The following is an 18771-nucleotide window of genomic DNA, read 5'->3' on the forward strand; positions in this document are numbered from 1 at the left end:
AGATTTAGATTAACTTGTTTGACTCATTTATTATTCAATTTCCTCAGCACGAAGCTATTTGGGCCACAGGGTTATCCTGTGTGTTATTGTCGCCTGTATTTCCTGCCCCAGTATAGCCAAACTATTGAGTATAGAAACCCAGTGCCCAGTACAATGCTTTGTATATAATAAGTGCTCAAATATTTATTCGATGAGTTCATGTAGCCTGTGTAGACAGGCAAAAGTAATATGTTCATGGAAGGAACATTTAAACCCTCTGTCCATAGTGACAAAAGTGATTTCAAGGTCATTTCTTTTGTTGTGCTGCTAATTTGAGTTTATGCCTTTTTTCCAGCCTCCATAAATTTTAGAAGAATAAAAATTTGTCTGAGTATGTTATTATTTTTCTCTGGTAATTTTTTGTTTAGTTTACTGAGTCTAATTTAGCATATTCCTACTTCCTAAAAAAATCCTCTGCCTGTTTTTCATGGGAAGCCTCAAGAAGATGAGTAAGACTATCGAAGCTCCTTCCAAATGAAGGAGAAAAAAACATGTGAATAAGTGAAAGGTGTTAAAAACGACATGTGCCTTTGCTTGGGATCTGATTTTATTTTTCTTTGCAAAAGTAAGACTGTAGACATTACTTCATTCTGGACAAAATGCCTGCCCAATCCACCAGCTCTCTGACATTCTCTTTCTCTTGACTGTGTGGGAAATTCCAGGAAAAAGCCAAGATTTCAGGGTCCAGACCCTCCTGTGTGCAGTTGGAAGCCAACTTTTCTTCCCTCTTGATAGCTCAAAATGAGCAATTCTATTTAGACTGCTCCCACAGTATGCAACTAGGAATTACGTACAAGGAAATGGTAAATTAAAAGGCATTTAGGAATGGTTATGATTAAGTGTGTTCCCCACAAAGAGAAAATGCAAAGTAGAGAAAGCTTCTTGTTTCTAGACTTGGATACTTGATTAATTCTGGGGTGATACCCATACCTACAACAAGGGGCTGGAATGCAGGGCAAATGTGTTCATGTTTTCCATTGGAAGGCTGCTGGTGAGCCAGGGCTGTGTCCCACACAGTGCTGTTGTGTTTTTAAGTCTTTGTCAGTTAGCTCTTTACATTTGTGATTCGTATCTACTAACTCTTGCCTGCATTCCTCACCCTGCACATACGCAGCGCATGCAGAAGTACTCATGGCCTCTTTCAGATCACTGTGATGCTGAAGGCATGTATGTGCCACTTGTTACTGCTTGTGGAATTTTGTCTGGGACTTCACATTCATAATTCTCATGTGAATATAAAATACTGAAGTTAACCCGAGACCATCTGGAGCAGTACAGCTTGGTGTCCAGTCCACTGATTCCATGTTACTGAAGTAGAAGGTGAACTGGCCATCTGCATCGTTGATCAGACCTTCCAGGGAGACTTGGGATGACAAGCCTGGTGCCTTGTCTTCCTGTAGGAATGCCCCCAGCCAGAATGTCCCCAGCCTGCAAGGAAAGCCTCCCCACATGTAATAGCGCTTGTGTTCTTACTTCAGTAGGTGGCGCTCTTTTACCTAGTTCACCCGAAGCTCTCCAAGGTCACTCTCTCCTGGGCCTCCTGGGCCTGAGGCCTTACCCCATTTCAGGGAAGGAAACCCAAAGCCCTGCCGCTCCTGTGGCCTGGCCTGGCACATCGCCCTGGTTAGGCAGTGCTGGTGCTCACCAACCCAGGGCCTTACTGTCTCCTTTGTTCTGGTGCCAGTTACAACCTTTGAGCAATAACAGAGGAAAACTAATGAAAGACAGTCACACCATGGGTATTCAGGAGGGTGGCACTAAGCTCATAAAACCAGAATGTGTAGACTTGGCATCTGCAAAGTAGTGACACCAAGAAAGCTGGGATTTGCTGAAAGACCTAAGCACTGGAGAAGCAGGCCAAGAGGGGAAGGGCAGCCCAACCCTCCTTTTTATGCATATATTACACAATGTGTGGATAATACATACTTTGAAGGGAAATAATATATACATTGTATGTGGTATTTCTATATATGCTTATAAATACATTCCTATACATATTGTTAAGCATCTTTAATTTGTGATACAAAGTTGTTACAAAATAATCTTTAACATATGGAATAGTTTGGGGAAACTGAAAGAAGAGATCGTGGCTGGAGAAAGAAAAGGTCTTGGGGTAGAAAGTGAGGAGGGCTGTGTTAGAGCTTAGGAAAGGACCTGATATGCTAAATGAAAGTATGCATCGATTTGATGTTCCCACAGGCTTCCTGCTGTTCGTGTAACTATGGTGGAAAGGTTTAAAAGGTACATGGATGCTTTTAATAGGAGGGATTTATGTGCCTGTTTTAATTTTCAGTGAAAACAATAGCTCTTTAAATATAAGTTCTGAGATGCTTAGTATGCAAAGACACTCTAAAGAAGCAGGGTGGCGTCTGTGTGGTGTGACTCTTTGTCCAAGTGCAGAGGATTTGACTTTCCATATGGCTTGCGTTTAGTGTACTGGTTGTGGTAGGCATGACTGAAAGAAGTGGGTAAAAAAGACCATGTTTTTATTTTTCTTCTTTCAGTGTTTCTTTTGTGAAAACTAATTTCTCAAATAATTAGTACAGTTGTTGTGAAGTTCAGGATGCAGAGTCCCGACCTCTCCGTTGCATTCTCCCTCTCCCCTCTTTACTGGAAGGTGGGATCGTCGTGACTATTCAGAGGATTGTTTCTAGTAGTTGAAAAAAAAATAGTTAAAGTAATTGTTTAAATACTCTTTAGTTATGATGTTTATAGCTCTTTCTGTTTTATTTTTTTTTTTTGGGGGGGGTTAGGGGTGGTTGGGGATTGAATCCAGGGTGCTTTACCATTGAGTTCCATCCCCAGTCCTTTTTATTTTTTATTTGAGACATGCTTTTGCTAATTGCTGAAGCTGGCTTCATGATGCTTATTTTCAAAGTTAATTTTTTTTCTTCTTCCTGTGCTCCATTGGTTTTCCTACTGTTTGTTTATTATTTTTTAATTGGTGCTTTATAGATAAACATAAAGATGCCAGAATTAAATTTTAAACTGCCTCTTGTGATTTGAAAATCAGCACATTTCAAGTCCTATTGTTGGAAAAAAAACAATCATCTTTAAGGAAATTTTCAGTCCCATTTTGGAGATGAAAATGTATAATTGAGTCTTGTAGCAGCTGCTATTGTGATTATTTTTTTTAGAGAGAGAGAGAGAGAGAGAGAGAGAGAATTTTTCAATATTTATTTTCTAGCTTTCAGTGGACACAACATCTTCGTTTGTATGTGGTGCTGAGGATCGAACCCGGGCCGCACGCATGCCAGGCGAGCGTGCTACCGCTTGAGCCACATCCCCAGCCCCTGCTATTGTGATTATAAGAACAGTATTTCTGGGGCTGAGGTTGTGGCTTATAGGGGTAGAGTGCTTGCCTAGCATGTGTGAGGCCCTGGGTTCGATCCTCAGCACCACATAAAAATAAAAAAATAAAAATAAAATAAAGGTATTGTGTCCAAGTACAACTAAAAAATAAATATTAAAAAAAGAACTATATCTCCTGTGACAGATCTGCCTTGCTGGTGAGACAATTGAAATGAGTTTTTCCCCTATGAATACATTGCAGATTGATAAAGTGGTATAGGGGTGTTAAGGAACTCTGATCACTGTTGGAGGACTTCAGAAGCCCACCTTTGCAGAATCTGTCCAGAAGGGAAGGTGAGCTGGAGGCTGCTGGCGCCTGCAGTTAGGGAGTGCCCCTTCCTGTCACCCCCCTCTTGTTAGCCTTACTAATGAATCCAGGCCTGGCTGTGTAGTCATCCAGGGGTGTGATGATCTTCAGGCTTTTGCAGAGGAAAAACTCTCGGTTTTTCAAATGTGGCATGTTCTCTTTGTTTTGCAGCTGGTGTAGCAAAGCAGTCTAGTGCAAGTGGGTTGAATCAAAAAAAGAAAATGAGGGCATTCACTGTTTTATCGAGGATGGCTCATTTAAAGTAAACACCATTTAAATAGTCTCCAAATGGTCCATTCTATGTGAAGTCACACAGGATGCCCCCTCTGGGCTGTCATTCTCCTTTAAATGGATCGCTCTGTGTGCACTGTGTTTAATGCCATTCAACCTTAAACCCCATATGTGGGCCCCTTCAGGTCACGGGTTTTGGTGCACATGTGGCAGCCATACCTCCAAATATCCCTCGCCTCTGCTTCCAGAAAGTCAGCCTGAGCGCCGGGGAGAGGCAGCTGTGAAGACGAGAGCTTGCAGATGATGCGAGTGACGACAACAGTGACGATGATGAGGATGGCGCTGGATCTGAGTACTGTGCCTAGTGGTTTCTATTTGTATTACCTGACTGAATCCTCCAGAACCCTATGAGACAAATGCTGTGATCATTCCCCTGTAATACACTGCGACACTGGTGCCTACTGAGATCGAGCAGTGTGCCCACACTTTGCTTGTGGAGCCGCAGCATCTGGAGCGGGAATTAACCCATGGACATGCACCAGAATAGACTCCCATCGTTCCCTTTGTCTATCACAAACAGCAGCCTATCCAGAAATGATTTCTCTTTGTCTTTGGAATGAAAGCTCTGTTTTCTGAGGCAGTATTTCCACCTTGTTATTCATATTTTTTGTAGTTATATAAGGGACAAGGTAGGTGTTTCCTGTGGCAGCGAGCAGTCTTCATGCAAGATGGGCTGAGTGGAGTCATCCACGGACACACAACTCGGAAGATTCTCTATTACCAAGGAACCTTGGAAATGTCCTCGTAGTAATGAGCTAACGAAAACAGTTTCTAGTGTGTGGAAGGGTTCTGTGATGTCACCACTGGCTCTAGCTTTCACCTAAGATCTGGACAAGAAGCTCAGGGCCAGACTCTTCTTCCTGAGAAACGTCTCGGGTCAACCACAGTCCTTGGGAATTGGGTTCCTGGCTGGTTCCTAGTGGCCCAGTCTGCTGATCTGCCCCTGTTTGTCAGTCACTTGGTAGCTCCCAAAAGGTTTCGTTTTAAAAGCTTGCACTATGAAGCAGTTTGGTCCGAATGAGCCCCTCTAGAAAAGGGACTTAGGAATCTAAGAAAGTAAAAATCTGTGGGCTGTATAGAGGGGCATCCTCTTTAACATTCAGAATCTTTCTTTCCATTATTTAACTGTGCAGCCACCTTCGAGGGAGGAGTGACGACAACAGTTCTAAAGCGTTCTCGTCAGACTCAGTTCAGGTTCTGTTATCACTGTGGCTACCTCACTCCCCAATTCTGGGTTATTTAAGATATTGGTAATTTTTTTGTGGCTCATCTCATTCTTCCTCTTACTATAATCCCTTCATGGCTCCTAGTGCCCTCCCCGTGTTACCTCGAAGGTACACACGCTTTCTGACAGTGGTGCTGGGATGTGATGTCACTAGGAGCTCTGGATTTTTGGTGCCCTTGTGCAGGGATCTCGTGATTACCTCCTATTTCCTTAGCAGTGATTTCTTTTGGAAGCAGTTTCAGTTCAGTTCTTGTGGTTTCCACAAGTCCCATCTTGCCTAGGCCATAGATGGTACCAAAAACTAGACTTGTAGCAAAAAAATCGGATCAAAACTTCAGCACAGAACATAGAAACCATTGTGCTCAGCACTTGCTTTGTTCCTTAGAGGGTTTCCCGATGGAGCAGCGCCTGCACCTTCTCTGTGGACGGCCCTTCCTTCCAGCTGTATTTCATCATTTTGATAGTATTTCAGGATTAAAGATGCTGCTGTTTTTCTGATAAGTTTACCTTTTGATCAATTGATTAGTTGGTTTTGTTTTGAATTATTTTACATTAAAAATGCAATATTTAGAGTTAAACAATTCTCTGGGTTTCTCACACTCACTCCCTGTGTTCACCTGCTCTGGTTTCTCGTCAGCATTCACCGTGTCCCACCGGTGAAAATTTAGTTCTTTCTCCTCCCTGCTTCCTTCCCCACATCCTGTCTTCCCAGTGTGACTCATGTCACAGCATTGATTAAGTCAACATTCTTTGTATTTTATCTTTGTCATTGAGAGCTGAGTCTCATAATGAAATTATGATTACATTATGATTTCTGTACGTGTGGGTTTTTCTTGGAGTTAATAGTGGTGTTTTGTTTGCCATGCCTCCCCCCCCCCATTTTCTTGGTTTTGTCAAGCCTAGACTCTTTTTTTTTTTTTAAGAGAGAGAGAATTTTTTAATATTTATTTTTTAGTTTTCGGTGGACACAACATTTTTGTTTGTATGTGGTGCTGAGGATCTGAGGATCGAACCCGGGCTGCACGCATGCCAGGCAAGCGCACTACCACTTGAGCCACATCCCCAGCCCCAAGCCTAGACTCTTTGAAAGCCGTTCAGAACTCCTTTTAAGGTGATCACCCACATCTCCTTTTCTCCCGGGTTTCCTTCTGAAGCCGTCTCCTGGGGTTCCTTGGCTGCCTGGTGGGCATGGTGTCCCCTTTACTGGCTGCCCATCTCTGTCCTTCTGCAGGCGACCTCTGTTTTTCTCCTGCACTGGCTCCTTTGTCTTCTTTAATGGCTTACTACCTCTGTTCGAAGCATTCTTTATATAGTCTAGTCCCTTCCGGAGATGTGGTGCGTAGGAGGTGAGTTTTTGAGACTCTGCATGTCTGAAAATGTCCTTATGATATGTATGCGCTTCTCCCCTGTGTAGCACCCCTTTCTCTTTCTGGAAGCTTGTGGGATCTTATCTTCATTCCCAAGCTTCTAAATTCTATAATGATGTATCTTAATGTGGGGTCAAGGGACTTAGTGCTTTGGGTGCTTTGAGTCCTTTAAGTCTGGAAACCCGTGTTCTCTCCAGGTTGGGGCAGTGCTTCTGGATTCCTTAAACTGGCAGCTTCCCCTCTGTCCCTCTGTCACCTCCATCTGGAACTCCTGCTGTCTGGATGTGGGCCTCTGGAGCTCATCCCCACCACCCCTCATCTCTTTTGTCTTTACTTTTTTATTCAGTTTTTGCTCTGCTTTCTGGTGGATTTCCTTGCCTTTATGATTTCATCCCATTCCTTTCATTGAATTTTCCTTCCAATGTATTTTTCATTTCATTGCTGCAGAATGCCCTTTTCTGATACTCTACTGCATTTGTGTCAAGACTGCAGTAAATTCCCTCGATTCTGGGTGTTTGTGTGTGTGATGTTGTGTGAGTTTCCTTCTCCGTGAATGGTTGCTGTCCTCCAGGTTGCTTGTTTGGTCTATTTTGGTCTCTCTTGCATGAGTGGCTTTCTGAAGGTGCCTGGAGGTCCTTGGTTTGTCTCTGTGCATCAGGAAGAGGGAAGCACCAAGTGCCCACGGAGATTTTTCCAGCTGCGAGCCTCACCACCGGCTTGTCACGGAGTCCTCCGGTGTTCCTGTCATTGGGCTCTGCCCGTGGTGGGGTAGCTTTCTTCAGTCTCCTGCCTGGAGGGTGAAAGCTTGGCCACTGGCATTCTGGGAGATGGCTGGTGCTCTTGGGGTCCTGCACGCACATCCTGTTCACTTTCTTCACCTGTGCCCTTTCTTCCCCTCTTCCCACACCCCTGTGGCACAGAGAGCCCTGCCTTCTGTTTGGAAAACGTCCTTTGCCAGGTTGGTGGGATGGGCACAGCCCAGGCGTGCAGAGTGGAGAGGCTGCCACGGCTCTCATCACTGCTCAGGTTAACCTTTCTCCACCCAGCAGCCTTTTGGGCTTCTGGAGGGTGAAACTGGGTGCGTCTTCTCTTTCTCCACCACCAACTTAGGGTGTGGTTCTGCCATCACTTGTCTCTGCCGTCTGCGTTCTAGCTTCAAGTGTTTGCAGCTGTCTCCTAGATTAGTCTCCCTGTTCTCATGGTTTATGACTTAAAAAAAAAACTCCTTTCACTGTTCTTTAAAAAGGGGCTTGGGAGGAAGTGAAGATGGCCTTATGCATTCAAGCTTCCATTTTTTATCTGGACACCTCACCATTGCTGCTGATTTATCAAGCCTCGAAGGGTTTGACTTTTTAAGATTCAACCTGGACCCACAGTTAACACTCAAAAATAATTTAGAAAAATAATGACTGGCCAGAGCCCTCTGATTAAGAAATGTGTTCGTTCAGAATATTTAACCCGGGCCTTCTTTCCTCCTCTTTCATTTCTACTCCACCTCCTACCTGCTCTCTTGGCTTTGTGCAAACTGAAGTTCTCCATGGAGCATCAGGAGGCATCAGGTTGCAGGGAGTGAGGGGCCAACAGAGGCCGACACTGAGGTACACAGATGTGGAGCAGCTACCAGGCCAGCTCCATGCCGTGCTCTTCCAAGACTTCTGTGACTGTTACCCTCTTCCCACTGACTGGGGCTGGAGATAATGGTTCTGTCTAAGGCTGTGGAAGCGATGTAAATCACTGGTTGGCTTTAGAATCGTTGGACTTGATTGTCTCTTTAACAAAGGGCATGCTTCCGCTTCTTGGTCAGCTGAGAAAAAGGGATCTCGATAATGGCTACCCTGGCTCTAGAAGCAGGGTGAAACTCACGCAGGCTGAGAGAATGACTGCCTCTGTGCTGGGTTTCCAGCAGCTCTGGGCATGCCCTCTGTGCCCCTCTCTCAGGTGTCTCCTCCAGGGCTTCCAGGCTTGGATTACACCAGGAATCATACATGTTCTTAAGCCTTTGCTTCCTACATAAAATTCTGTTGTTCATTAGAGAAATTCCATAACATATTTCTTTGAATTTAAGTTGGCAGAGTTTGAAAGGTAATAAAGACCCTTCCTGTGTTCAGAATCAGTAGATGAAGGAGCCAACCATATGGAGATCAAAATCTAACTGGATGGGGAAATTCACGCCATTTGGAATCAGAGTGTCACCCCACTGACCACACACAGGACTACTCCCTCGGCTCAGCTCTTGGAAAATGTCATGTTAGGGCCAATGTGGGCATGTCAATATTTCAACCCAGAATTTGACATCTTATCTGCTTACTCACCAAATTGGACAATCACAGGCTGTTCCATGAGTGTGTAACCCTATAACATTTAAAGCAGCGAAAATAGCTCTTGTACGTGGGCTGACAGAGAGGTGTTACTCCAGTGGAAGTTCCCCTCGTGGAAACATGAGGAATGGAGGAATGGGCTTCGTGATATAAGATGACATTAGCATCAGTTTAGAGCGCGTGCATCAGCCATGCTGTGCTAAATCATGCAGATTTCAGAATCATGTCATTTTCCCATCTAAGGCAAATGCAGTGGTAGTTAACAGTCACTTGTCCCTTTGATCAAAGCTTCCCTAAGGTTTGAACTACATAGAGAGGACACCCTCACCTGGGGTTGAGACCCCTCTTGGGAACTAGTTGGGCGTCATGGCTCTGGGGAAGTCTCTACTCCTGTTTTTCATCTGCTAATCGAGGAGTGGGAGGACCATCTGAATGGAATGGCAGGACAGGGGCTAAGCCATGAACTTCTGTAGCTAATTTATTTCAGTATTGGGACTGAAACCCAGGAGTTCCCCTTCCTCTGTGTCATGTATTTTGTATGGTGTGCATTTTAGCTCGACTTATTTTATTTAGGAAGAATCATTTAGTTTCAGGACAGAAACGATCATTCATTCCTTCAGGAGATATCAGCTGTGCTTTCGAATGAGCGAGACGTGTTCTTGTCTCCGCAGGCGTGTGCTGAGAGTGACCACCTTGCACCTCATTTTGCTCAGCCTCACTGTGAGGCTTCAGAATGACAGCTGGAAGAGCCCAGACCTCCTTGCCTGCCTTGAAACATCCCCCTTCTGCTTTCCCAGAGACCTGGGGTCTGTTGGGGTGACCTGCCCTGGGCTCTTCTTGTATCTCAAGAAATAGAGGAGGGCCTGGAGCCTTCCACAGCCTCACTGTGCTGCTGCTTTCTTCACAGGGTGCTCAAGCTGGCATTACTACGTAACCATGCCAATGCCCGCTGCCACCCTCACAATTGCGGTGGGATGCTGGACAGAAATAAAGCTGGAGAAGGATCTGGTGACAGAACGACCCTTCTCATCTTCCGAGGCCAACTTCAGGTTTGTGTTTGGGAACTTGCTGAAAAACAAACCCTGGAGGGAGCAGGATGATGCGTTCCTTCCAGGCTCTGGGAAAGTGAGTCATCCCTGCCGAGAACCTCACCCAAAATAGGATTCAGACAGCAGGGAGAGGCCTGCTGGGAAGGAAGGAGAGAGGAGAAGTGTGGGCGTGCTGTTGTGCAGGGAGAGCGAGAGGAGTGAGTGTGCAGTCCTCTGAGTGCAGTTGAAACATTTGTATGTGTGAAGGGAGGAACCCTCAGGCCAACCCCACCTCTTTCTGCACCTTCCAACTGGTTTTTAGCGCTTGTCTGCTCAAAAACACGACTTACTAACGAGACGGAGCTCGCCTACTGGATCACTTTGTAAGCCACTTGCCTTTCTGTGCGGTGGCTGCCATGGATGGCCTCCTCAGTGGAGCTTATTGGCCTCTTAGAAGTGCAGGAAGCTGTCCCGAAGCCAGTGGGCTAAGGGAATCTGACGGGGTCGGGGCCTTGCTCACCTCAGTACTTATTTTCTGTGTGGAATAGGTCAGAAAATCACTGCTGTTTCTACACATTGGGGCGGGCCGTTGGCTTTCCCTTGTGGCCTCCCTGGGTGCCCACCTGATTCTAGCTCTGGAGCCAACAGGGGTCTGCACAGGATGGGTACAGACTGGTGCTTCATGCTCCATTCCCAGCCTGCTACTTGTTGCTCGACTGAACCATTTTTCTTTCTGGCAGAGAGCTACCAGGTCAGTTTCTCAGGGTGGTGAACATCCGAGCAGTGGTACAGCTGGTTTGGTCCTCCTCGAGGACAGTCAGGGCGACTCCTGGCACACATTCCTTGTATGGTTTCTCTTGCAGGCTGTGCTTTCTTGCCATGGTGACTGCAGGGGTTGGTCTCTTAGGAGATGAAGCCATGTGTTCTGTCTTCTGACACACATGTCTTATTGCCTGTGCTTTGCTTTTTTGGCAGAAGGGAGCAATTTCCACTTGTTGGTCAGTAAGTTATATGCCTATTTTGAAGTGTTTCCTGAGCTGTGTAGAATATTCTTGCTTATTAGATTTCACTTATGTCTGCTTGAGGGAAGAAGAGAATTGTGTACAGCAGGGACAAAACCCCCTCTCATGTGGGAGCATTTAATTGCCTGTGAGACCCTATAGTGCCTTCCTCCCCTGTACTGGGGCCATAGAGGAGGCTTCATTTTGCAGCTGTGGGCAAGCCTAAATTTCTGAGTGAGGAGAACAGGTGCCCTAGAGTGTCAGTGGATCCACAGTGGAGTTGGTATGAGCAGGAAATAAACTTTCTTATGTTGAGCTGCTGAAACGCTGGGGTGTGGGTTATTATTGTAGCATATCTTAGCCTATCCTGAATCGATACAGAAGCCATTGGTGGTTTAAAGTCAGAGAAAGTCTTGATCTAAATATTGTCTCATTCAGTCCTGAGGATAAACCTGTAAGATAGATTGACTTTGATAGATGAGGACACTGAGGCTGAGACAGTAACTCATTTATGTTCTTATACCTATTTAGTCAACAATACCTAGATTCACACCCAGGCTTGACTCTCTGCAGAGGTGATTTATAATTTTACCTGGAGACTTAAAAAAATATCCAGAATATATCAAAATATCAGAATCCACATTCACCTGGATTCTGAGTGATGACCTTACAGGAGAGTCCTTGCCATGATCAAGCCACTGTTACTGACTGGAATGTATCATCTTAGGACAGAAAAGACAAGTGGGGAGCCTAGGAGCTGGAAGGAGCCATTCACACTGGTTGAATTTGAATGTGGGCAGAACCACACTTCTGCAGAATGCAGACTTGGTGCATGAGTTCCCAAAATCTTCACTGGGAAGGAGCCCTGAAGGCTTCACCTAAAGCCTCAGGGTTCCATGATAAGGAGGTGCATTGTTGAAAAATATGTGAAAGATTTAGAGAAGGCAAAGAAAGAAATTTGCTATTTTGACTTTCTAGCCATGTTCCCAGGAGACCTGGGGCCAGGAGTGGGTAGTAGCCATTCTCTATGTGTGCTCTCTTTCCTGCCCAGAAACAACTACAATGACCTCTCACTGGTCTGGCACCCGTCATTCTTAAAGACAGAGATGGCCAGACCAAAGGGGTTCTAGGAAGAGATGATGCTTAAAATTCCTGTTGGGGTTTGGAGAATGGGATAAATACTATTCCTCTCTTGTCCTTCTACATTTAAAACCAGTTGAGGAATGAGAGAAGGAGATTAAAATAAAGGTTTTGTCATTGACAAGAGCTGAGCCAAGGGAGTGCCCCCGTGTGTGGTCAGTGGGGTGATACTCCAATCCAAATGGCGTGAATTTCCCCACCTAGTTGCCGACCCACTAGATTGCTGCAGTCTCTGTGACACAGGTGCACATCCCACCTACTGCAAGACAGAGAGCAGGCCTGAAAGTACCCTCTCTGTGAGCATGAAGGTCCCAAAAGGCCAAGTCCCCAGTGGCTGAGACAGTCAGGGAAGCTGGGGGAGAGGGCAGTGTGTCCTTCATGGGAGGTTGCCCTTTCATGGAAGTGGAGGCCTGCAGAGTGGGTCCTGCCCCTTGTAGACCATGCCTGTGGTCTCCCTTCACTCAGCAGCATGCTTGTGCAGCAGAGGAGTACTGCTGATTAAACAGCAACTGCCCTGGCTTTGGCATGCCTGGGTGCCACCGCTCGTTAGCTGGAGGTGGCTCTGTGTTTACTCGTGACATCTCTCTCTCTCTCTCTCTCTCTCTCTCTCTCTCTCTCTCTCTCTCTCTCTCTCTCTCTCTGCTCGGCTGGCCAGCAGAGCTGCTCTCCAATCCTAGGGTGTTTCTGGTTATGTTCACATCTGGTCCCCCTTGCCTTCCCCAACCCCCTTTCTACTTCAAACCCTTGAGATCCCCAATTCAGTTTGTGGAAATCTAGCTTTTACAGGGGCCTTATAGACTACAGGCTTTCATTTGCCTAAAGTGTTCATCTGGGTTCCAGAAATTTGGCCAGAGGATTGGTCACTGAACTTTTGATCACTGTTCATGTGGGCTAAATTATAGGAAGAACACTCCCTCTTCCAGTTCCAGTTCCACACACTCAGCCCACTCTGGGTGAGCACTGCAGTAATGCATTAGCTGTAAGGCACTGAGATAAACTGTCAAAAGCTTATTAACTTTATTCTGTTCCAGCCACAGAGGACTCTGGTGTTATGTTTAACCTCTCTAGGCTTCTGTTGGGACCATGCAGTTTAAGCACGGCACGGAAACTTGGATGAAGTCCAGAGGAGCTCAGCAAAAATGATTAAAGGCACTGAAAATGGGCAGTTCCTTCTGAAGGAGAGCAGGCCTGGTGGGGAGGGGCATTCTGTACAGGTGTGGAGAGTGAAGAGTTGCCTGAGCGGAAAGAGAACATCTCACGTGGCCCTGGGGTCTCTGCGAGACTCGACGATTCAGTGCAAGTACAGCAGCATCCCCTGAGTTCTTCAGAGGCAGGCTGGATGTACAGAGGGGCTCACGCAGCAATTGTCATGGAGTCATGGTTCAAGAAGAAACCTCAGAGATCATTTCATTTCTCGTTGTTGTTTTAGTTGTAGATGGACCCATACCTTTATTTTATTTATTATTATGTGGTGCTGAGGATCGAATCTAGTGCCTTACATGTGCTAGGCAAGGATCTACCACTGAACCACACCCCCAGCTCCAGTTTTTTCATTTTAATTAAAGCGTAGTTAGTGTACAGTGCAATGCGCAAGTCTTATTTGGCTTGCCGAGTTTCTGACACTATATATATATTGTAAGCCAGTTAGAGAGCACTCACTCTGGGAAGTTCTTTCACACCCCTTTCCAATCACTTCCTTCCCTCCTTCAGCAGCCACATTGCAGAGAGATGAAGGTAAAGAGGTCCCAGATACCACCTTGCCTGCCTCCGGTCACAGCTGGTCTCTGAGCGGCCGCTGAAGCCCAGGTTTTCTGGTCTCTCTGTTTTAGTCAGCTTTGTAGCTGCTGTGACTAAAAGACCTGACAAGAACAATTAAAGGAGGAAAAGTTTATTTAGGGGCACATGGTTTCAGAGGTCTTGGTCTATAGACAGCCAGCCTCCATTCCTTGGGGCTCGAAGTGAGGCAGAACATCATGGCAGAGGAAAGCAGCTCACATGGTGATCAGCAGCACAGAGAGACTCCACTCACCAGATACAAAAAATATACCCCAAGGCCACGGCCCCAGTTCCCACCTCCAGCCACACCCCACCACTTCAGTCACCACTCAGTTAATCCCTTCAGTGGACCAATTTGCTGATTGGGTTAAGGTTCTGATAATCCAGTCATTTCTTGTCTAAATCTTGCATGGTATCAAACGTGAGCTTTTGGGGGTACCTCACCTCACATCCACACCATAGCACCATGTAGGACTGTGCAAGTTACCTCCCTCATGACATTTCCATTTTTGTTAGGAGCCTTACTGGTCTCACTTGTCTATGGTTTGATGGCTGTATACTCCTGCATTTTCTCTCAGACTTTGATTATGGAAAATAGTGCCCAGTCACGCACTTGGAATCATTTCCATCAGCTAGGCTAGTGCCATATGTTTCCCAAGAGACTCTCAATCAAATTTTCCCTTGAACAAGTGGGTTTTTTGGGCGTATCTCTGGCTACCTCAACCTATTTTCTGCCCTTTGGTGTTCTTGTCTATAAGAAATAAACCTGCCTGGTGGAAACAGGCTGTATGTTCCTAGATGAAGGGCCTCTTTGCAGTGTTGTACTGTGGTTTGTGGAATTTAAACTTTGCCCCGGCTTTATCCAGAAGATGCCTGTACACCTCCAGGATCTCCATTGCTAACACGCTCTGATAGCTTTTCAACAGGGAGTGTGAGTTTAAACGACTGTAGCTCATCATATGCCTGTGTAAATACAGCAGGAAAAGGTGTGGTGGTGGTTCATTTCCACTTTGTGAGACCTTTGATTAACTAGTGCCCCGAACGGTTCTTGCCATTAGGTGGACACGTTGGCCTTTCAGTTAAGTGCTTACCAACAGGCACCTTGGCTGACTCCAATGCGAGGTTATCAATCCAGGGACTGCGGCTAGAGTTCAATGGCAGTAATTATATTCTCTCTACTGCTTTATTCTGCTGAAGTTTCTGTAGGTCTCCTTCCATTTTTCTTACCCCCAACCACGATGAAGCATCATCAGGGCCAGAGGCCGGGCTCCTTGAGTCACACAGAGGGGAGAGCACCGCTGTATGGATCTCCTGAGAGCTCGCCTTGCTTGGGAGAAGGGCACTTCATAAATTGGAACAGGAATTGTCATTGAAACCTGCCCATATTAGGACAGGCCGGTGTTTAAAAATTTTTTAGTGTTCACTGTGAATCAAACAAGCACCTACTGTCATAATCATAATTTGTAATACAAAGTAAAGGGGCTGCACATTGTGCCTGCATAAAGGACAAGTTAGCAGGTGAGAAGACAGACTTCCCTTTGAAGTCAGTTTTGGTGGGTAGATAGCTGTCCTGAGACCTGCAAGTCAGGTTCTAGGAATTCTCTTCAGCTGCACCTTTGACGGGATAACTGGTAGTGGTCAGATGGTACTGAGTGGGCTTCATATAGTTACTTAAAAGGACAATTCCTTTAAATTTGTGTTGACAGTAGCCTGCGGGACTATTGCCTCAGAAAACCAGTGGGTCCTCAGCAGCTGCTCTGGATGGGCTTTGTGAAGAACCCCCAGACTGCTCGTCAGTCAAAGGGACTGTGTCCTTTTGAAAAGTTTGTACCTGCAACTGTCATTTGGCTCGTTCTCCTATCTTAGTATGAGTCTCTCATTCTAGAAAATTTCCAGAATTTTTATCTTAAGCTTGGCTGTACTTTCCCCTCCTTTCAGAGTTACAATTCGTCCCTGATTTGGAGATTTTCCTATGATGATATTTAAAAGCACGTTACTGAGGGAAGAAATTGTTTTTATTTGGGTGGGAGGTAGTTTTATTCTGAGTTTGGATCCCATCCCCTCAGTTTATTCTAAAACAAGATTTGACTGCTTTTTTATCACTTAGATTGAACTGCTCCATGAACTCAAGCACATCAGTTTTTTTTTTTTTTTTTTTTTTTTTGTAGTTGTACATCGACAGCATGCCTTTATTTTATTTATTTTTGTATGTGGTGCTAAGGATGGAACCCAGTGTCTCACACATGCTAGGCAAGCACTCTGCCCTGAGCCCGAGCCCCAGCCCCTCAGTAAGTGTTTTGATCTGTAATCTTTCATTGCTATTCACTTGAACAGAGAACTGTCTTTGCTCGTGAGCCTGTTGGAACTGCTGTCTCCTGTAAGTGGTCCATTGTTGAAGAGTTCCACCCCTCCGCAGCAGGAGTGGACACGGTTTACCAGTAAGCGCATCTGCTTTTCTCGTGTCATCCCCAGGTGTGCTGGTGTTTGTGGTCACGTGGAATACCCCTGCCGCTTCCAGAATGCCTCTGCCACTGCCCAGGAGGTCATTCCTCACCGAGTCTTTGTCCCGATGTGCCTCCGGGATGTCTGCCAAGAGACCCTTCTGCCTCTGATCCCTCCTTGCCTCTCAGCTGCACACTCTGTCCTGGGAACACACCCATTCTCCCGGCTGGATATACTCATTGTCCCTGCTAACTTTTCAAGTCTGGGGATGGCCAGGTATGTCATTCTCTTGTGGCACTTGGAGCACATGCTCTGGAAATTCTTAGACTATTTCTTGCTTTTCTTGAGCTCTCTTAAAGCTGTCATTTGATTTGGAGGCAAGGGCCACGTAGCTCATCCTTGGACATCTTATTGCTCCTTTGAGGGTCAGTGTTTAAGCCCATGTGAGCCTGTGGGTGTCATGGGCTCAATTCAAACTGCCTTGAGAATGAAAAGCCCACGCTGTTGCTGGGGTTGCACAGGGTGATGTATGTTGTTCAGAGCTGATCAGGGCTGTTAGTGTGGGTGATGAGAGCATAATGCGAATGAGTTCAAGGTCAAAGCGTGAGCTCTGGGCACAGTAACATGACCTGGTCCCAGGGCCATGGGCTGTTTGCCTAATCCTGACCAGCTGTCTCATCCATCCTTACCACCAGTCCCAAGGCAACGACTTGAGAGCCCCTGTGTCAGAGAGACTGTGGACAGATCAGTGGAAATCAATCCTCACTGCTGGACAAACAGCTCAGAGCATATGGCCTGCCACAGGGTGGGGCGGGTGGTACTCACGGTGCTACTATTTTTTAATACAATCAGTGCATTATTCTTACCGTGTCTTGGTTTGGTTCCTGCAGAAAGTTGAACCTTTCCCCGATGTATCTTTTACAGGTAAACTCCCTTCATTAACTCCATTCTTTATTCTGCCATGGGTAGTGGTGTTCCACTGAAAAAGGACAGAGAGTATACTCAGGGTTTCCCTGGTTTTATTTCTGTTTGCAAATCTTAATCATTAACAGTGAATATTCTTGGCTAAGGATGGGAAAAATAAGCTCATCAAAACATGTGACTTTAAGTTTTTCCCCATTAGTCAAGGAAATTCCTGCTGCCAATTAATTTCCGTGCTTTTGAACAGCTGTCATTTGTGGTGTTTTCCCTGAAAACTGTGCACATTCTTAGTAAAACCCATGAGTAGAAAAGAACTGACCAGAACGTTTGCTTTTGATCTTTACTACATACATATACTTTTTAAAGGCTGGCTGACTTGACTTAATCCATGAGGAGGTCTGAGAAAGTCATTTAGACTGATTTTTATCCTATATTTATAAAGATAATGGGAATGTAGGAACTAGGATAATTATATATATTTGGTTACATGCATCATGTAATTGTCTTGGATGTCTATATATAGAATTTGTCTTAACAAAGGGGCTTCTTTGGTCCCTTTGAAGAGTCTCCTGGACTTAATTTAAGCAGAGTTATTGGTGAAGAAATGTTGTTCATTAAATGTTTCTCATTTGTATACAGTTTTGAGGGGGCATATTTATTTGGGAGTGTTTAGCACTTTACGAGAGCTGTAGCTTCTCAGAGCATGTTCACTAACAGGACCAGGTTGTGGCCTGAGGGAACCAAGGGCAGAGTGGTTTCAGAGGCAGGACCTTATTTTCTACAGCTCTTTCCTGACATTAGCTGCCAAAACCAGAATTTTGTTGACCTGCAGCCATTCTATAAAGCTTTGCTTTTCAAGTTTGCGTGCCCAAGCAGGTACACTGCTGCTTTTTGCGATATTTAAAGTGGTTTAAACACACTTAACTCTGTACTTTTAAAGTAATACCCGAAGGCCAAGTGTTACAAATGTCAAACAATGGGATGATGATGATGACTTAGCAGCAGCAAGACTGCTTCTGTGCTTAAAAATAGGAGAACGGACATTCAGAAATTTGTGGTTGGTTGTCAGATATCTTTTTCTTCCATTTGAGACTGTGGAAATAAAGTCTGCCCTCGTCTAGATGTCTTCCTGGACTGCATCGCTGTCCCCTGAGTTTGGGCTATGGAGGGAGATTGTGGCATCTTCCACAGCCAGTGGGAAGGGGAAGGGGAAAGAAGGGGGGACTCTTGTTTTTTTTCAAACTCTGACTTAAATGGATTCCACTTGCTTGGCTTGACTCTCCTGGGATCCCAACACCTTGAGCCACTTGTGGCCAAGTGGGGTTTATGACTTTATATTTAGAGTTAAGGCTTTGCCTACCTGAGGCTCTGTCAATCAAAGCTGAAACAAAAATGACAGCCTCGTAGGTCAACTCTGCACCCCAAATAGGATAAAGAATCCCCAAGGCTAGGAGGAGCCATCCCAAAGGACCTCCACGCTGTAACTCTCCACTGTTCTGTGAGTTATAATATGCTGAGAGATCAAAGGATTTCTCGGTTCATTAACTGGTTCTTTCCCAATTCCG

General features: G+C 45.5%; 1 protein-coding gene across 17 annotated transcripts in view; it reads left to right on the plus strand.

The window, feature by feature from the left end:
- Aopep (aminopeptidase O (putative)) overlaps positions 1-18771 on the plus strand; it is a 312146-nt gene that overhangs the window by 52191 nt on the left and 241184 nt on the right. For 14 of the 17 annotated variants that reach the window (XR_009228493.1, XR_009228497.1, XR_009228495.1 and 11 more), the window contains 2 exons: positions 9806-9947; positions 16316-16561. Coding sequence is in view for 9 of the 17 variants with exons in the window: in XM_046462722.2 (XP_046318678.1) it covers positions 9806-9947; positions 16316-16561 (388 nt within the window). In the remaining 8 variants the exon portion in view is untranslated. The remainder of the gene's footprint in view (positions 1-9805; positions 9948-16315; positions 16562-18771) is intronic. The other 3 variants (XM_058585140.1, XM_058585141.1, XM_058585139.1) reach the window with 2 other exon arrangements.

This window comes from Marmota monax, unplaced genomic scaffold, assembly GCF_021218885.2.
Source record: "Marmota monax isolate L192 unplaced genomic scaffold, Marmota_monax_Labrador192_F-V1.1 WCK01_AAM20220418_F8-fsc00180, whole genome shotgun sequence".
Taxonomy (NCBI): Eukaryota; Metazoa; Chordata; class Mammalia; order Rodentia; family Sciuridae; genus Marmota; species Marmota monax.